Here is a 17398-nt window from a genome sequence, read left to right on the forward strand (position 1 = left end):
TTCTCTCTTAGAGCAGTGTGCTTTCCACTGGATTCTTCCTTCAGTGAGTGAGGGCAAGCTGGTTCCTTGTGATTCTGTATACTAGTAACCGGCTTTCCCTCCCTTCTACTCTCCCTGGCCCACCTTCTGTTGCCACTCCTATCCTTTCTGCTCAAAACTGTGAAAGAAGTCATTTTGCCTATGTTTTCTGGTTTTGAAACCCCTCAAATAAAGCTTTCCCTGAGACAGTCCCTCAAACCACTCTGACAATTGTTTCAGTAGTCCGGAGTCCTCATACGGATCAGCATAGGTTTTTAGCTTCCATTTCTACACTTCTTAAAGGTACTCGTGTTAATGCAACGAAGTTGAGTCTTCCTTTGTATCTTACAAAGCCTTGTATAACCTCTTAGTTATCTGTTCCTATTGTACTGTACTCATGTTTTCTCTGGCTGTTGCCCAAACCTATGAATAAAGCTAAGGAAAGACTCTTAAGGTATTTATTTGGGAATACTCTATGCTTAGAACACTTACTGTGTTCCACCTGTTCCAATATAATCCACTAAGATTGGCCTTATCCAGAAGCAGGTATGATGTCATGGCAGACAGTGTTCATTCTCTCTTCCTGAGGACATTAACAAATTTAGAATTCCAGAGTGAGTTGATCACTTGGAAAAGCAGCAATGTTGGCAGCAAACGCCCAGATTTATATGATCAGCAAAACACTGTCAGAATTATTTCATCTGACTCTCACCAAGTAGAGCTAATAACATAGCGCTGGGGCTAGCATAGACATGGCCAATCAGCATCCCTGTAAAGACGATCAATGGCGCAGGCCCTCCTTCTCTGCTCACGACACGTGAGTCCAGAGGGTAGGGTTCTTTTCACTGTGCACCAGCGTCCTGCCAATTCAGCACTCTCTGCAGCTTGTGTTTCTCCTTCACCAAACTGAGTGTGGCAACTCTCCTAATATATTTGCCTGGAGATGCACCTTCTACTAATTTGCAAAGGACCCTTTGGGCCAGAATGGCTCAGGAGTGCAGCTGGTGGCACATTCCTTGCAAGCATTATTCATTCTGAGAAAACAGAGAAAGCTGCTGACATAAAGGAAGCAGAGGTCATAGTGCTAAGATCCACAGATACCTCCACAAGGAATGCCATTCGCAGCCACAGGTGTCGGGCATCCTTACCCAACAAGCTAACTAATAGAAGGCAATCTGCCAATTTTCCCTGGTATATTGTTCATAGGTTTTCTAGAAGGGCCATGGACACAGTGTGGAGGCATCTTTTACAAAAACCACGTGGTGGATTAAAGAGAGACTGGGAGTTGAAATTAGGCCGGACCTAGGGTGGGCCAGCTTCATTATGCCGGAAGGCAGAATGGCATCCTGAGAAAGTCTCTAAGCCTCTGAGCATTCCATTGTGTAAAGAATGGGTCAAGAAGGTGAAATCAGAAAGCCACTGTTGGCTGGTGAGATGCCTCAGTGGGTCAAGTATTTTCTGTACACACATAAGGAGCAGAGTTCAGAATTCCCAGCACCTATATGAAAGCTGGGCATGGTAGCACATATCTGTAACTCCAGTCCTGGCTGGAGGCTGGGAAGACAGGCAGATCTGACAGGCTTCCGTGTCAGCCAGCCTTGCCAAAACAATAAGTTATAGGTTCAGATACAGACCATATCTCAAAAATAGAAAGTGGCGAGTTATTGAAAAGGCATGAGATAGTCTCCACGTGTGCACAATGGGAGCGTGCATACTCGAACACACCACAACATAGACCATACATACAAATGCAAATTAACGTCACTGTTGTTACTGAATGATGTTGCTCATATGACATCACAGGGCACGCGCAGGGAGCTCAGCCAGTGTGGTTGTACCATGTTACATAAAATAGTTATATTTGTTACTGATATTCTTTAAATATTCAGGCACATGCTTTTATCATGCCCTTTTAATAAATTATCACTCATGTTCATTCTATGAGGTTGTCTTCCATGGTTTCTAACACATATGATTACTAGATGGTGCATTTATTTTAACTAGTGGTGTTAAGAGCTCAGAGAGCATCCACAAGGTCCTATAAAGCAGTAACACAGTTTAGGTTACAGTTAGAAACTTGGGAGTTATTGTCCTCTACACAGCCAATAACATGTATGTATAATCCTGGTTGTCCACCCGTCAAACCATCTATATACATAAGTGTATATATGTATATATATATGTGTGTGTATGTATATATCTATGTAATACACTACACAATTTTTATATGATATTATCCCTAACCATGTTGCCTTGGCCATGTGTCTAGGCTGATGATTCTCAACCAATAGGAAACACAATCTAACAGCCCATCGAGTGATCATCAGACATCAGACGTCAGTTAATGTATGGATTAGAGACATTTTTGAAGCTATTGCCTAAAAGACTGGAATGAAGAAGGTAGACAGAGTTACATTTTGTGTGATAGGCTACAGAAAGATATATGCAAGTCAAGGGTTAAAAAATAAAAGGGAACTTCGAAACTATGAACAACGAGGAAGTGGCTGTTACTTTCCCTTTGGTTACTCTCTCACTTCAGAATTCTGCAATGCATTTTTTTGTCTCCAGAGTTGACTAAATTTCATTTAGCTGAAAGACATCAGTATTAAAAGAAGCAACTCAATAGTACCAAAACTAGAGGAGTGAAGTGGGTAGTAAAGAATTTAACAGACAAGAGATAGCCCAAATACTTGGCTAATATATTTTTTTCATTTCTTTCTTTTGTAACGATTCTCCAAGACCTCCCCAGCTTGGCCCCACTTAACTCACGGTCAGGATTTAAAAATACAGCAGTTTAGCAGCCATAGAAGACTAAAATGCTAGAGTTTCATTCCATAGGTCGTGCGCACACACTAGGATTTCCAGTTGTAAATTTCTTCTCGATCACAATGCTCCTCATACATTTTATTTTCACTTATAAGCTCTAAGGTACTGCTTAGAATTCACGAAGGATACAGTGAGGGTCAATAAAGGACATTAAAATGGAAAGCCAAGAGGGGGAGATAGTATATTTAACAAGGTCAGAAGATCATCTATTTAAAAACCACCTTTATCTAAGCTTAACCGTCTGCCTTATAATTGCCCGAACTTACAACTGTGCTCTAATGATGGATGAACAAGATGAGTCCCCGTGATTCTCAGCCTGATCTTATTAGCCAAATGTTTCCATGTCAACTTTTTGGTCCTTTCAGGATCTAGCTCTGAGTTTTGAGGCTGGTGTTTGGGGAAGAACTGCCCCAAAGAGGACGTGAAAGCTCTGAGACAAGGTCAACTGACACAATGGCCAGAGAAACTCTGCAGACACTTGATGGCTTTTGCTTACCAAACTGAGCAGACCAGCATAATTCTGTAGAAGACTCGATTCAGCCTGTCCTTCACTGCATATATTGTAATCTTTTACTGTCAAAACCATGAACTCTGCAAAATTTATTTCTAGCTTATACTTCTTTCTGAAGCTTTAATTGAAAAGTGGCCAGAGAGGAAGAATTTGCCTTCTTTAAACAAGAAGTCATCTTGTCTTGCCCCAAATGTTATTTCATTGGGTCAATTCTTTAAAATATATACTTGCCCAGTTTTGAACATATGCAAATAATACTATTGCATGCTTATCTATACTTTGCCCAACTCTATAGAGGGTATGGATCAATCAAAACAAAACAAAGTGAATTCACTCATGAGTAAAACCCTTAATTTATAGAGAGATACCCCAACTGTGTCTACTAGACTTCAGCTCTTGAGAGCTTATACTTGGGAGCAGACTGTATGATAAAGGGGTCCAGGGGCCTTAAAGGAGAAACAGCCTCAATATTGATTTCAGGGGCTATAATCACCCCCATTTCACCTCTTGATCAAGGAAAGCTGTCAATATCACTGCTGAAGTTTGTTAAGAAGCATTTAGACAGCTGGTCCTATGAAAATGAAGCCCTAAGCACCAAATGAGAAAATAATTCATCAGCATCCATAATTACTAGTCCCAAACCTTCCTTCTTCAGCAAAGTTCCCTGACTTCTACCAGCTCCATTCTCTGGGTCAGCTGAGCCCATTCAATAAAGGGTTACAAAGGGATCCAAATAGCAGGCCTTCCTAAAGTTTGAAACTACCCCTCTTGATTGCATTCAACTCGGTGCCTCCTGCACCGGTTTGTAACATGTTATAATCTTTGTCTAAAGCATTCTATACAAATTATGTGATATGTGCATGCAAAAACTGCAGGCCTATGTGAGTGCCACTGTGTTGTGCCATCCTTGTGAGATCCCTTCCTGTAATCCAACAACACAGCGTCGCGAGGCTTCTTAGGAGTCCTCTTAATTGCTGCTGGATGGAATTTAAATTCCTAGAAAGCTGACTTGTATTTTCCTTCTTCGACCATGGAAGCCCCATTCCTGCATTGCCAGGCTACCTACCATTCTACTCTCTCCACTTGGTGGAATAAAACACTGGAGGTATAGACTGCCTGTTTATTCAGTCGGGCCAATCCTTATCTTTGTTTGGCTTGGCAGTAAAAAGGCTAAAATGTGTAATGGAAAAGACGCCTTTGCAATAAAATCCTCCAGCAAATACTTCAAATGTAGCTTCAAGCAAGGAGGACACATTCTTCATACCCTTCGGCCACTCTGCTAGCACTGCCAAGGGGCGGGTAGTGTTCTATTAAGCCAGGTACTCAGTCCACTTATTAACTTTACCTTTGTAACTGAGAAACAGTGAACTCGTCATTGGATTGCACAATTATCCACGCACCAGGCTGAGGATAGGAAGATGAGAATTTCTTTTTGGATAGGGACCCTGAGAAACTTCTGAAACTTCTCCAGACCTGCAATTATTAATTTTTCTCTCTTCCCGGCTTTTCATAAGGCAAACAAGAAAGAGGCTAGGCTGTGTGTGTGTGTGTGTGTGTGTGTGTGTGTGTGTGTCTACCTGGCCTATCCAAAGGACTTAGTGCCTTCAAGGACCCAAGCTAGGGTTCCTGAAATCAGAGCACATTGTCTCCTTTCAAATGACATTGGTCTGTTGCCACCTTCTGATCCGTCCTTCCACAAAGAAACAGAGGAGCGTGTGAAGATGAAGAAAGACAGAGTCCCTTTGTACCTTTGGATTTCTTAACAAGAGCACTGAAGAGCATAGACACTGATCCAAAAGGGGCTCTAACTGTGGGGCAAAGGGAAAGAAGGTTTCCTGTCAGACAGTAAGACTGGCTTACTGCAGCACTGAGGTGGGGTAATCTAGAAGGAAAACAACAACCGGGCAAGTTAAGAGTCAAGCACACTGCTAAGTGGGTCACCTGGAAAAAACCACTACCTTCCTCCTTTGAGTTAAATGTCTCAATACCGAATCCTTCTAAGGAGCCCAGGGGAAAACAGTCACACAGAGCACCGGTATCCATCCCGGCTCAGTTTTTTTTTTTTTTTTCACAACAATAACACATTGGCACAGCATGCAGTGAAACGGATGAAGGGTTACCTGGCTCCAGGCACAAAAGAAACCATTCAGGACTCTCAACTTCTCTATACATCTTTGGAACACATTTATTACAGAACGACAGACGGGTGAATAAGCAAATTTGCATTTCCCCCCAAAACTATAGTGTAGAACAGCTCCTTTTCTTCGTGTCAAAAGTCGAGGGGAGGTAAATGAAAATAAAATGTGATTATGCTACTAGGTACCCAAAGGGTACAGGAGTCCTAGCTATTACAACATAAACAAATGGACTCAAACAATAGGACTTAGCTAGATTAGAAACTGTTGCTTTGCAGAAGGGTACACTTTATATAAAAGAGAATGGTAATTTTCTCTTTAAAGGAAATTTACCTTTGCTTTGTTTAAAGCAAAGTTCCTGAGGCATGGCATTAGCCATGAAGAAAGCTGTAAAAACAGAAGAAAGATGGACAGATGCCTACTGTGTACCAGGACGACTTCTAGCCCTTTTAATCTCAGGATCAAGGGCTACTGATGTGATGCTTTCTATAAGAACAACTAGAGCCTTATGCTGATGTCTGACCCTCACCAGCAGAGGAAGCAAGGCACTGACACCAAAGCCCTCCTGAGTCTGGAACTCTGGTGATGCAGTTGGAAGTGGGCCACTGAGGCCTGCAGACAGGCCATCCAGCCTCTCTCACAGACACACCAGAGCTTGGGGATGGAGGCTGTGGGAGAAGGAGACCCACCTCAGCAGTGGTTCGGGTAACTATGGAGTTGTCACAAAACAGGGTCCTGCCAAGAATGACAGAGGAGGTCTCCCACCCTGAGAAGGTCTCCCACCCTGCGTTCTTTGCAAGGGAGTTTTAGCTGGGAATTGGAATCCCCAGAACACCCCACTAGGTGATTTTGCTGGTGTCTTAAATTAGGAGACTTTGGTGGGCCACAAAAGCAGTGATGGACCCCTCAGAGATCTGTGTTTGTGTATCTGTTACTTATCTTGAGTCCCGTCAAAAATGTTTACGTGGGAAACATGCTTTCAAACATCAGGCTCAATAGAGTAGCGTAACGCATGCATGTTGTAAGACTAAATCCTCACAATGTGCTTTTTCCATGCATACATCACAAAGTTTCTGCTGTGAGAAATTGAATCCACGCCCTCCTATAGGGACACTGAAGACAAGCAACTTTCAAAATAAGCACCTTTGTCCTTGTCACGGCCTCGGCAATTAGCTCCTACACACTCAGGCACAGATGCCAACCAGAAATGGAACATGATGGCCCTGTGTGGAGACCTCAACACATTGGATCATTGAATTGAACCTTAATCCCTAACCAAACACTCAAGAACTAAGCAAGCTTTCTAGGAGTTAGAGCACTTCGTGTGTTGAGAATTGTATCAGAATTCTATTGGTTCAGCCCAGAAGTGCTATCTTTGAACAGCTAAAGCATTCTTAAATGTGAGCAAGTCAGATATTATGATGTGCTTGAGAAATATCGAGTCAGCATTAAAAGTTTCCTCCAGCCTTCTGTAGAATGCAGGCCAATTGATACGAGATGTCAAAAATCCTTGTATATCCTTTCCTGGGGCCACTTTCAAATAAAAAAGACAGACGAAGTAAATTTCCAACCCTCCCATTTCTGTTACATACTAGGTTGGTTGTAGTTTTCTATTTTTTTGGACTATAAAATATTAGTTATTGTGAATACCTTTATGATTTTCTTATTTGGGATGCTTTATATCAACAAGAAAATTTTAATTGCATAATCATTACTTCTCAGTCTTCTTGGTTTTACACTTAGGTTAGTTTTTTTTCTGCTCCCCCACCCCCACCCCCTGTATTCTTGTTCAGGACAAACCTTCCCCTGCTTCTTGTCCTGGGCTTTTAGAATTCTGAGCATTCAGACTGAAGGGGTATTGGTTACTCACCATATCCAGGAATGCCTTCTAAAGGGGAAGGAGTTCACGTGCATCATGTTGGCAGAGTGGACGTCATGAATATTTTCCTTGTCTCCTATGTTACATGTAGTGATTTTCACAGATGAGTCCCAACCCTCTGGCTTGAGCATCGATCATGGACAATTATGGCAACAAGTAATGAATTCTCCCTGCCCCAAAATCGACCCCCCCCCAAAAAAAAACCACAAATAGCAAAAAACAGAAAAGCCCTTCCTGGATTGAAAGAAAGAAACATCACAGAGTACTGCAGGTAGGAGTCCATCCATGTAGCTTCCACTAGTCAACACACTAAAATAACCAGTCCAACGGCTAATCCTAAACGATGGCGAGTATTGTCCTGCCGAAATCCAACTGCCTCCAATATGAATTAATGCATCCTCGCGGAAAGGACTATGGAATGTGGACAAAAAGGAGTCAAAAGACAGTTTCTTGTTATCCTTGTTAAAGAAGTGTTAGGAGGGCAATGGAAAACTTGACGCTGCTTTGCCATGCTGTCCTTTAGGGAGGAATACTGCTTTTTCTTCTTTCTTAGACACATATTCCTGTGTGGCCACTTTAACGCAGTGCTACCGTCTGAGTCTGAGACTTGTCCAACAAAGACCTGGGCAGAGGGACTAGACACCACGTAGAGCGCAAGCCAACTTCTTCTCCAGATCTCAGAATCGCTGGTTTTGAATGCTCAAGTAGGAAGGCAATGAGCAATTTCTGCTTTGCAGGACAGGGTTAGTGCCGGCTCCCATCATGACTTCAGAAGGCGCTGTGGTGATGAAATTCATCTGCCGCCTTAACCCCACAATAAGGCTGTCAGCGCTCTTTAAGTAAAATGACTAAGCTATCGATTGTCTCTCTGTAGAATCCCCTCTAATTTCTTATCAAAAGCGTGTGTGACCTTTTAATATATTGCCTTGGAGGAAAATGAATTGCACAGCTGCAAGGCAGACGTTGTCTAAGAATTTCTTACTCGGTCGGCTTTCCTTTCTCTCTGTTCTCCTTACCCCCAGTTCAGCTCCCGGATAGATGTCATTTACTCTGATGCTCTGACATCCGCAAGATTCTCATGCCCAAGCTATACAGACCTTGCATGCTTTTAAAACACAGAGTGGCAACAGGCTCCAGCTGGAGTCCCCCACACACCGAATTTCCGGCAGAACCTTTGGAATCCTCGCAGCCGCCTTGTCTGCTCTGGGCTGCGCCGCCTCAGCTCTGAGCAGCTCAGGACACTTGCAGGCTCCGTGGTACTGTACATTAACTCTGCAGCAGCCCGCTTGCTCAGCTGCAGACTGCTGCCTGACAGGGGATGTGCTGGCGTCAAGGGGGCCCTCTAGGTGGGTTCCCGGACACTGCAGAGAGGCGCGCTCCTTGCTAGCCTCCTAGGGAGAGTGAGGGAAGCGGGTTAAAGGGAAGAGCTTGCCCCGAAGGAGCCGATTTCTTTCAGTAAGTAATTACCAAGCAGGAAAAGCTAAAGAAACCTGTAAATAACCTCATAGGGAAATGACACGCTGAACAAATAGATATTATGGGGGAGGGTTTTTCTGTTTAGTTCTTCAGCGTATTCAATGAAAAGAAAGGAAACAAAAGAAGTCCAGAGAGAATGTGCAAATAATAGGGTTTTTGGTTTGTTTTTTTTGATTTTTTTTGAACAAAAATATGGGGGTGGAGAAGCCTTACTTACTAGATGATTTGTAACCAGTTAACTACAGATTTCCACACTATGATTTTAGACAGGAAATCCTGGGGAAGTCAGTTCTGCAGAAATCAGTTAGACTTCAATTGCATTTGCGCATGTCATAAAGCTTCTTGTTTGATTAGTGGGTGTGTACCTCAGAGGAGAGCCCCCTGTTTCATTTCCTGGAGCCTGCCCCCTTTTGTTGCAAAAGAATCCCGTTCAGCAATCCCCTGAAAGCACCCCATCACTGTTGGTGCCATTTTGGAGACAGAATAAAATAGTAAACTCTTGGAATAGTAGCTTGGCACTTGAATGGTGCTTGTCGCCTACCAGTCAGAGAATGGGCTTCTCGGTGGTGGTATACACACCATTAATGCGTCACTTTTAGCTTGGGTATTTAAGAAGGCCATTATGCAATTGTTTAATATTAAATGGGATACTGGCAACACTTAATAGATCACACTACTTATCTTCAGTTGCTTTCCCCAGTGAGTTCTTGCCCTTGCAGAAGACATTACTTGGAGAGAGGGGAATTCACTTCCCATAAATTCTAAAGCAAGTGTAAAAAAAAAAATAGTTTGAGAACTGCTATGATTGGATCAATTGATGGTTCTAGGGCAAGAACTCATTCCTGGGAGGAGGAAGAACTGAGTGGTTCCATTAAAGCAATTTGAACTTTGCATGCGGAAGGATGGTGCCCTATAGCACAAAGGAACTTGAGGAAAGTCACTGGCACTTCCTGTGGCATAGGCGATGTCCTTGCAGCACCTTTGTTATGAAGGGACTAAATCTCTCTCCTAAGGTCCTCGGTGATCCTTCCCAGGCCCCTTCAGCTTGAATTGTTCTTAAGAAGCTAGGAATGCTTGGAATCAGGAATCACACAGTCATTCACACTGGTATATCACAGCATATACTTGAATAGCATCATTATTTAAGATCCTGTCTTCTGAGAGTTCTCCTTTAGCCCATCCAACAGTGGCCAACCCTGGGGTGTAGATGAAGTGCGGAGGCGCTTAGATGGTAAAGGGATCCTAGGAAGACTAACACACCTGAAGCAAGAAGGCTGAGCACACAGCTCTCAACTTGTTTCTCCACTGCAGTAATGATAACGGCCAGGCACTAGCCTAATGTTTTCTAAGATTCTTGCCTGTATTATTCTATCTCCACAAAATGAAGCGTTTTACCTCGTTTGGAAGGAACTCTAAGGGCCAGCATTTGCCCATCATCACTGTCTCAGGGAGAAGAAGCTCTGGAGTCCATTCAGGCTATTGGCAGCTGTTCCTTCTCTTCTACGGTAGGGATGGTGGGACAAGAATGAACTGTTCCCAAACCTGCACCTACTTCTTACGCAGTGTACACAAGAAGGCCTTCTTAGAAAGTAGCATAGATAGAAACAAAAATAATGTAGCACTATAATTTCCCCTCTAATAAGCATTTCTCATTTGACATGTTTTGTTTGTTTGAGAACATATGATTTCCATTGTATTCATAGGCCAAAATCCCTCAAGCTCTCCCTGATAGAACACAGTTTAACATCCAATACTGGCTTGGAATGACAAAAAGCAAAATACTTTATAGAGTGAAAACACAAGGGGACTCAATCATTTTGTTATTAAATGAGATTTTTAAATTAAAGTATACTTTGAGAAGGTATTTCAATCGATATTCCAGTGTGGGCCCTTGAAATTGAGGCCTCACAAATGCTAGAAATAGATTCTGCCACTGAGTTATTCTCTACTTATCCTTCAGTTTAATATGTTTTAGGTGAACTTCATTTACTTTTATATGTGCAACCATATCAAAGTAGCAAAAGCTAGATAGTAACAACTGAGAAACTATTCTAAACACTAAAATCTCTTGAAGCAGAACAAAGCAAAATATAATTTATCTCACAGTTCAGGGAGCTAAGATTACAATTTAATGAATAACCTTAAGTTGCCCAGTTTTGCAGACTCAGGGCAAATATGAGAGAACAGGTTTGAGTTGTCTATTAGAGCAGTTTTCGATTCGGAAATAGAGTCCGAGTTTTAAGAGGTGTGACCATTAAGTAACAAAATGATAGCTCACGAGACAATACTTAATGGATGCGCGACTTTCAGAAACCAGCAGCAGCGCAGTCTACGAGTTCTACAAGATGAACAGCGTTGAGGGACTAAGGTACAACCTCTCTGTTTTGTTGTGTTTGAAGATAACTGTTACTTTCCACAACTTCTAATGGCAGGTGAGCCATTACAGGTTTTATTGCTGTTCTCAGCTTAATGGCTGCTTCCAGTCAATAAAGGCTCTCGACTCCCTAGCCACTGACAGGTAGGCCTTGGTGAGGTCCCTGTGGCTGTGCTGTAGCCTCGGTTCAACCAGACGCAAGACTGGTTATGTTTTGTGGCCTTTAAGCTTTCAGTCCTGCAAAAAGCATAGGAGTAGTTGACCTTTCGAGGCCGACCAGCATTAACTACCCTCGGACGAGATATGTGAGCAAAAATATGGTTAATTTACTATTTAAGTGAGAACTAAAACATAGAACAAATGAAAATGCCTTAGTCAACACTTTCACTGAAAAGCTACTTAGGGCTGGGGAGGTGGTTTGCAGGCAAGACAGATGCTCTGCAAACATGGGGTCCAGAGAACCTACACGAAAAAGCTGGGTATGGTTACATGGGTGCCTAGTTACTAGTTTTTTGGAGGACCAGAGGCAATAGCTCCAAGTCCTGTGAGAAGCTGACCCAAGGGATGGAGCAGGACACCAGATGACCTGCCCTGAAGGCACACACATGTGCATACCACACAGACATTCACACCTACACACACCATTGCTTAGTCTTCCTTCAGGCTCAAAGTGAGAAAAGTTTGCTCTCAAAGAGACACAAAGAGCCAACACCTTCTTCAGAAACTCATCCTATTTCTTTATGTTTGAAGTCTCCATTCTCTTCGAATTCCTCCAATTTTCAACATGCCTTTCAGGTATTATGGTTAAGTTATACCAGCATGCTAATATGATCATAGAACTGTAAAGCCCCACCCTGGTCACTGAACTCGGGTGTTTTCTTAAAACTTAGTCATTTGTACTTATCAGAAACGGGAGGTGACGTGAATTAACTCATTGATTTTACCCAGTGAGTTTCACTTTCAGAGAAACTTTTCATTTTAAATAGCAACAGAAATCTTTGTGTCACCAACATATGCTGGAATAATTAATAAGCTAATATCAGTGTTACCTTGAATGAAACAAGATGAAAATACCCCTGTGTTTAGACACGAACTGACAAGTACCTAAACCATAATCCTTCATTCATTTTGTATGAATTTGTAACCATCTGTACAGTTGTGTTAGGGAGTCTGCCATCTCTCAAGGGACTTGTTAACCTTTGTTCTTCTGTCATTAAAAGACAGTATCTTTGCCCTTTGGTTTATATAAATTTATTATATGTAATATATTAACATATAAAATATCTTTATATATTGTAGCACATAGTATCTATAGTTACTATATACTAATACTAAAGTATGTTATATTGAAGTATATCAAAACTAGATCCATTTGGATCTCTTAACAGATCATAGAAAATTTGAAGACAAAAAGTGGAATTTACATTTTGTCTTGGTGTCTCAGGATGTTATTCCTTAGTTTTAGGTTCTTATTGCTTATGTTTTGTATAATTTTCACCAGTTTCTAAATCTATTTGAGATATCATTTGGTTTTATATATACATCTGTGTGTGAGTGTGTGGTGCCTGTACTTACATAAGTAAAATCTGTGTATGTAAAATGTATTGTATATATCAACACTATATATGTATGTGTATAAACTTACAGTCTTACATACTATTTTATTTACTGAAATAAATTAGTAATAAGCTACTTTTGGGTACAAAAATATTTATTAAGTGTTACATATGTTTTAATGTTTTTCTTCTAATATAAATACTGATTTTTTCAGTAAGATACAATTTACTTGTTTCAATGTTTTGGTGTGTTTATGGCACCAAAAAAACATTATTGGCACTCACAAAATGTTAACCAATGACCATATTAATAGTGATGAAATTCTACTTCTGACAACCGCTAGCAAAGGCTGAAGGCATGCTGCTCAGCACATTCATAACTGAACCAGAAGAAGTACGTTGTGAAGCCAGGGTTTCAACTGCTAAGCATCAGGGAACTGTGTGATGCTTCAGCACATCGTGGCTATATTCAATTTCTGTATGTTCTTTTAACTGAGAACGCGGTACCAACTGAAAAATTTTAAAAATCCACCAGAAACCCATCTCTTTAAATTAATTAATTAATTTGTTTATTTATTTTACATCCCTGCCACACTTTCCCCTCCCTCCTCTTCTCCTAGTCCTAGCCCCATCCTCTAATACCCCCTCCCCCAATTCCACTCTCTCTCCCTTTTTGTTTAGGAAAAGGTAAGTCTCCCATGGGTGTCAGCAAAACAGGGCTCATCAAATTGCTGCAAGAGCAAGCACTTCTCCATCAAAGCTGACCAAGGTGACCAAGGAGTAGGGTCCTAAAGGCCAGTAAAAGTGTCTGAGACAGGCTTTGCTCCTGTTGTTAGAAGTCTCGCAAGAGGACCAAGCTACACCACTGTGACATATATCCACACAGAGTGCCTAAGTCGAATCCATGTAGGCTCCCTGGTTATCGGTTCAGTCCCTGTGAGCCCCTGTGAGTCCAAGTTAGTTGATCCTGTGAGTTTTCTCTGGTGTCCTTGATCCTCTGGCTCCTACAATCTTTTCTCTCCCTCATCTGCAGAATTCCCTGAGCTCCACCTAACGTGAGGCAACGAGTTTGCCTTTGTTTTCATCAGTGACTAGATGAAGCCTCTCTATCTTGATTACTTAAAAACTAACAGGTGCTTTGGTAACCTGTTTGTAATTTAATTTATTAAAAGTAAGTCTTTTGGGATCATGGAGTCAAAGTTTAAACCTTATCTCTGAAATACTGAAAAAAAATGCATTTATAGCAGAAATGGCCTATCAGCAAATGCAATGAACCCCATGACTAGAACATCTAGAACATCCACTAAATTACATTAGAAATATCTGTAGCAGTAAAACAGGTAGACTACAAACACTGGAATGTAGAAAAGGCACTTACTATTTATTTTCCAGTATAAAATATGGGAAAAATCCATAGCACATTTGAAAATTAAAATTAGAATTTGTATTTTGTCTTGTAGTTGAGGATGTCCACCCTAATTTCAGATTTTTCCTGTCCATATTTTGTGTGCCTTTCACCAACTCACTAAATTCTTTAAAACACAGTTTTGTTAGACATACATATATGTGTATGTATGTACAATATATGTGCACATACAAACAGCTTATAGTATTTTATTATAAATACTGAAAGGAATTATAAACCACATTGTAATATAAAGAGTATTCTTCTGTGTTATTCATGTGCATTTTAATGTGCTAATTTTATTATAATATAGATTCTTCAGGAAGGCTACATTTTACTTTTATCCAAATGGAAAAACAGACAGCAATAACAGCCAACCTCAAGGGAATTACCGTAAGAAATCTTCTCCTGATGTGAAATTATATTTCATTTTAATCTTAAAAGCTTTAGAGGCTCTGCATTATATTTCACAGATCAATATTCCAGAAATATTCTAAGACAATGATTCAGAAATTCAAACCATAAAGTATCTGTCGTGCAATAAAGACAGTTTCAAATTGTACTCGTTCTGTAGGCTTTTCAAACAAATTCCTTAGAAAAATATCTGAAATAATGTTACATGAAAAAAATACCTCAGCATTTCAGAATAATATCTTCAATATGAACTTACAAATTTGTATGTGTGCTAACATATACATTTGTGTCAATGCAGAGGAAATAATATAAAGAAGAAACACTAGATTATGAGCACACTTTCTCTGGTATAAGGAATAAAAGCAAGGGGAATTTTTAAAAGTTTTTTATTTATATATAATATAAAATATAAACATTTTATTCTCTATTTGTCAGTTTACTATTTAAAAAAAGCTGTTTCCATTGCCTTGGCTGTCACCACAAGACTCTATCTTTGAAGAAGATACTACTTATTTTGGCTGCAGTTGTGGAGAAATCAGCCTCAAACTGACTGGGACACTTCCGCCCTGCTGACTAGCTTTTAGGTGCCTGAAGGTGCCATGCAGACTGCTGGTGGAGAAAAGATATTAACTGTCTTCCTCAGCACTGGACCCTAGAGATGACATCTTACTGACCTACTGAACAAAACCCACCTCTTTTAGGCTATAATGAGATAACTGCTTTCTGACCGAGACCTACTCCATGGACATATTCTACCTAGCATAGTAACCCTGGTCAAAAGCCTGTGTTCAGGTGGTCACAGCCCCTTGGGGAGAATCTTCCAGGATTATTACAATTAGTGGCAATATGGTCAAGTTATCTTCTATATGTGGTTATGCCCAGAAATTTGGACTATTCGCAATTTTGCTCAAGAAAAATTCTCTTTGCAATTCAGAGACGAGTAACTAATCAAAAGTGTTGAAAACAAAAGACCAGGTGCTCAGCCTTAAATGGACCATCTTTATCAATGCTTCACCCCTACACAAGATCAAGTTAGAGATAGAAGATTTTTAAGTCCTACCCCTTACAGAGGACCTGTTGGATGAGACAGCTTCGAGAGAATTGCTTTAATCCTAAAAACTTTAGAGGCCATTGGTGAATTTTCTAAGTTCCAGTGAGTAGCCACACACCCATGCACACAGAAGCAGCTATAATGGGACTCAGTGGGTTACAAAAAGGAAGGAAGGAGGAGGAGGAGGAGGAGGAGGAGGAGGAGGAGGAGGAGGAGGAGGAGGAGGAGGAGGAGGAGGAGGAGGAAGAAGAAGAGAAAATAAAGTTAAAAAGGGAAAGTATTGTGAGGTATTCAAGAGAAATTAAAGAGGGAAAATATGGTTTGGATATAATCATATTTCATTGCATGAATTGTGAAATTTGAAAAGACAAAAAGAATATATCCATTTTATAGCTAAAAATAGAAAGCAAGAGACACTGTATTTAATCTTAATTAAAAACAGGAATCAATCCTTGTTGATAACTTCAAATTATACTATCACGTTTGAGTTCCTAATACTGGTGATCTAAACTCTCTGAAAGGTAGGGGAACTTTTAGCTTTAAAACTAAAAGCTCAATGGTTGAATGTAAAATATACACTCAAGAAGGCAAACATTCCATCAATATCCTTATCTCAGTTATCACGGAGTCTGTGAGTATACACAAACAGCTGATTCGTTCATTCTTCTGCATCTACAAAAATATGGTACTCGGGACAAGATACAATCATCAGAGTTGGGTTTACTGTCACCAGAAAAGCCATGTCCATTGCTAAAAGGAAGCAACTGATCAAACATTCTCATAATATCACATTCCAGCTCAAAAGGGTGAGTATGTCTAAATACAGATTTCAGTATGTGCAGCATCACTTATGCCAGACAGCCATTGTTGTAGATACACACCTCACACACAGCACAGTGTTGTAGATGCACACCTTCTACACAGCCCATCACAATGTTGTACATACACACCCTCCACACAGTAGAACACAGTGTTGTAGATACACACCCTCCACACAGTAGAACACAGTGTTGTAGATACACACTTGCTATACTGCATAACAGTGGGTCAGGACAAGAAAAGTGATGTCTGAAGTAGTACCAAGAGAGGTGTTAGATTGTCTGATTGTCTTATCTCACACACCTTAACTGATTAGATATAGCTAGGGGTATTTTAACTCCTTGATATTTTAACACCTCTTGGCAGTTTTCCTGTTACGCATTTTTTCCAGTCCTGCAGTCTGGGCTGAAGCGATGACTCAGTGATTGAGAATACTTACTGCTCTTGCAGGGGACAAAAATGAGTGTTTAATCCACATTTTGACAATATCTCTATTGCAATTACATCTTAATACATAAGTTTCTTTCCAATAAGTGAAATAGGATTTAATGGAACCATGCACGTCTATGATGGACAACACCCTGGTTTTTACCGCCTTTTAGAACAGAATGGGATGGACTGTCTCCTATTTGTACTTCCAATCTGACTTACTGTCTTTCCAATAACCTCACAATGAAACACTGCCGGTCATGATTTTCAGTGATTTTTAAATTAAATATTTTTCAGAGGCTTACACTTTCATAGTCACTTTAATGGGAAGTTTGAAGAGGCTGCATTCAAAATGCCTAGTCAGATGCAGTAAAAATTCAGCCTTTTCAACACACACACACACATACGAGCACACACATACACCAAAAAAACCACACTCTCATACATGTAAACACATATGTACAGTGCTTTCTCATGCATACACAAACATTCATCCACATTAACA

The 17398-nt window shown here is 40.6% G+C and overlaps 1 protein-coding gene across 3 annotated transcripts in view; it reads right to left on the bottom strand.

Moving 5' to 3' along the window:
- Pde4d (phosphodiesterase 4D) overlaps positions 1-17398 on the bottom strand; it is a 1097876-nt gene that overhangs the window by 521302 nt on the left and 559176 nt on the right. The window contains exon 1 of one of the 3 annotated variants that reach the window (XM_050160344.1): positions 7361-8433. The exons of the other annotated variants lie outside the window; for them this stretch is intronic. Coding sequence (XP_050016301.1) covers positions 7361-7500 — 140 coding nt within the window. The 5' untranslated portion in view covers positions 7501-8433. Of the gene's footprint in view, positions 1-7360; positions 8434-17398 lie in introns of those variants that run through there. 3 annotated transcript variants of the gene reach the window in all.

This window comes from Alexandromys fortis, unplaced genomic scaffold, assembly GCF_014885135.2.
Source record: "Alexandromys fortis isolate MF-2015 unplaced genomic scaffold, M_Fortis_MF-2015_v1.1 scaffold_76, whole genome shotgun sequence".
In the NCBI taxonomy this organism is placed as follows: domain Eukaryota; kingdom Metazoa; phylum Chordata; class Mammalia; order Rodentia; family Cricetidae; genus Alexandromys; species Alexandromys fortis.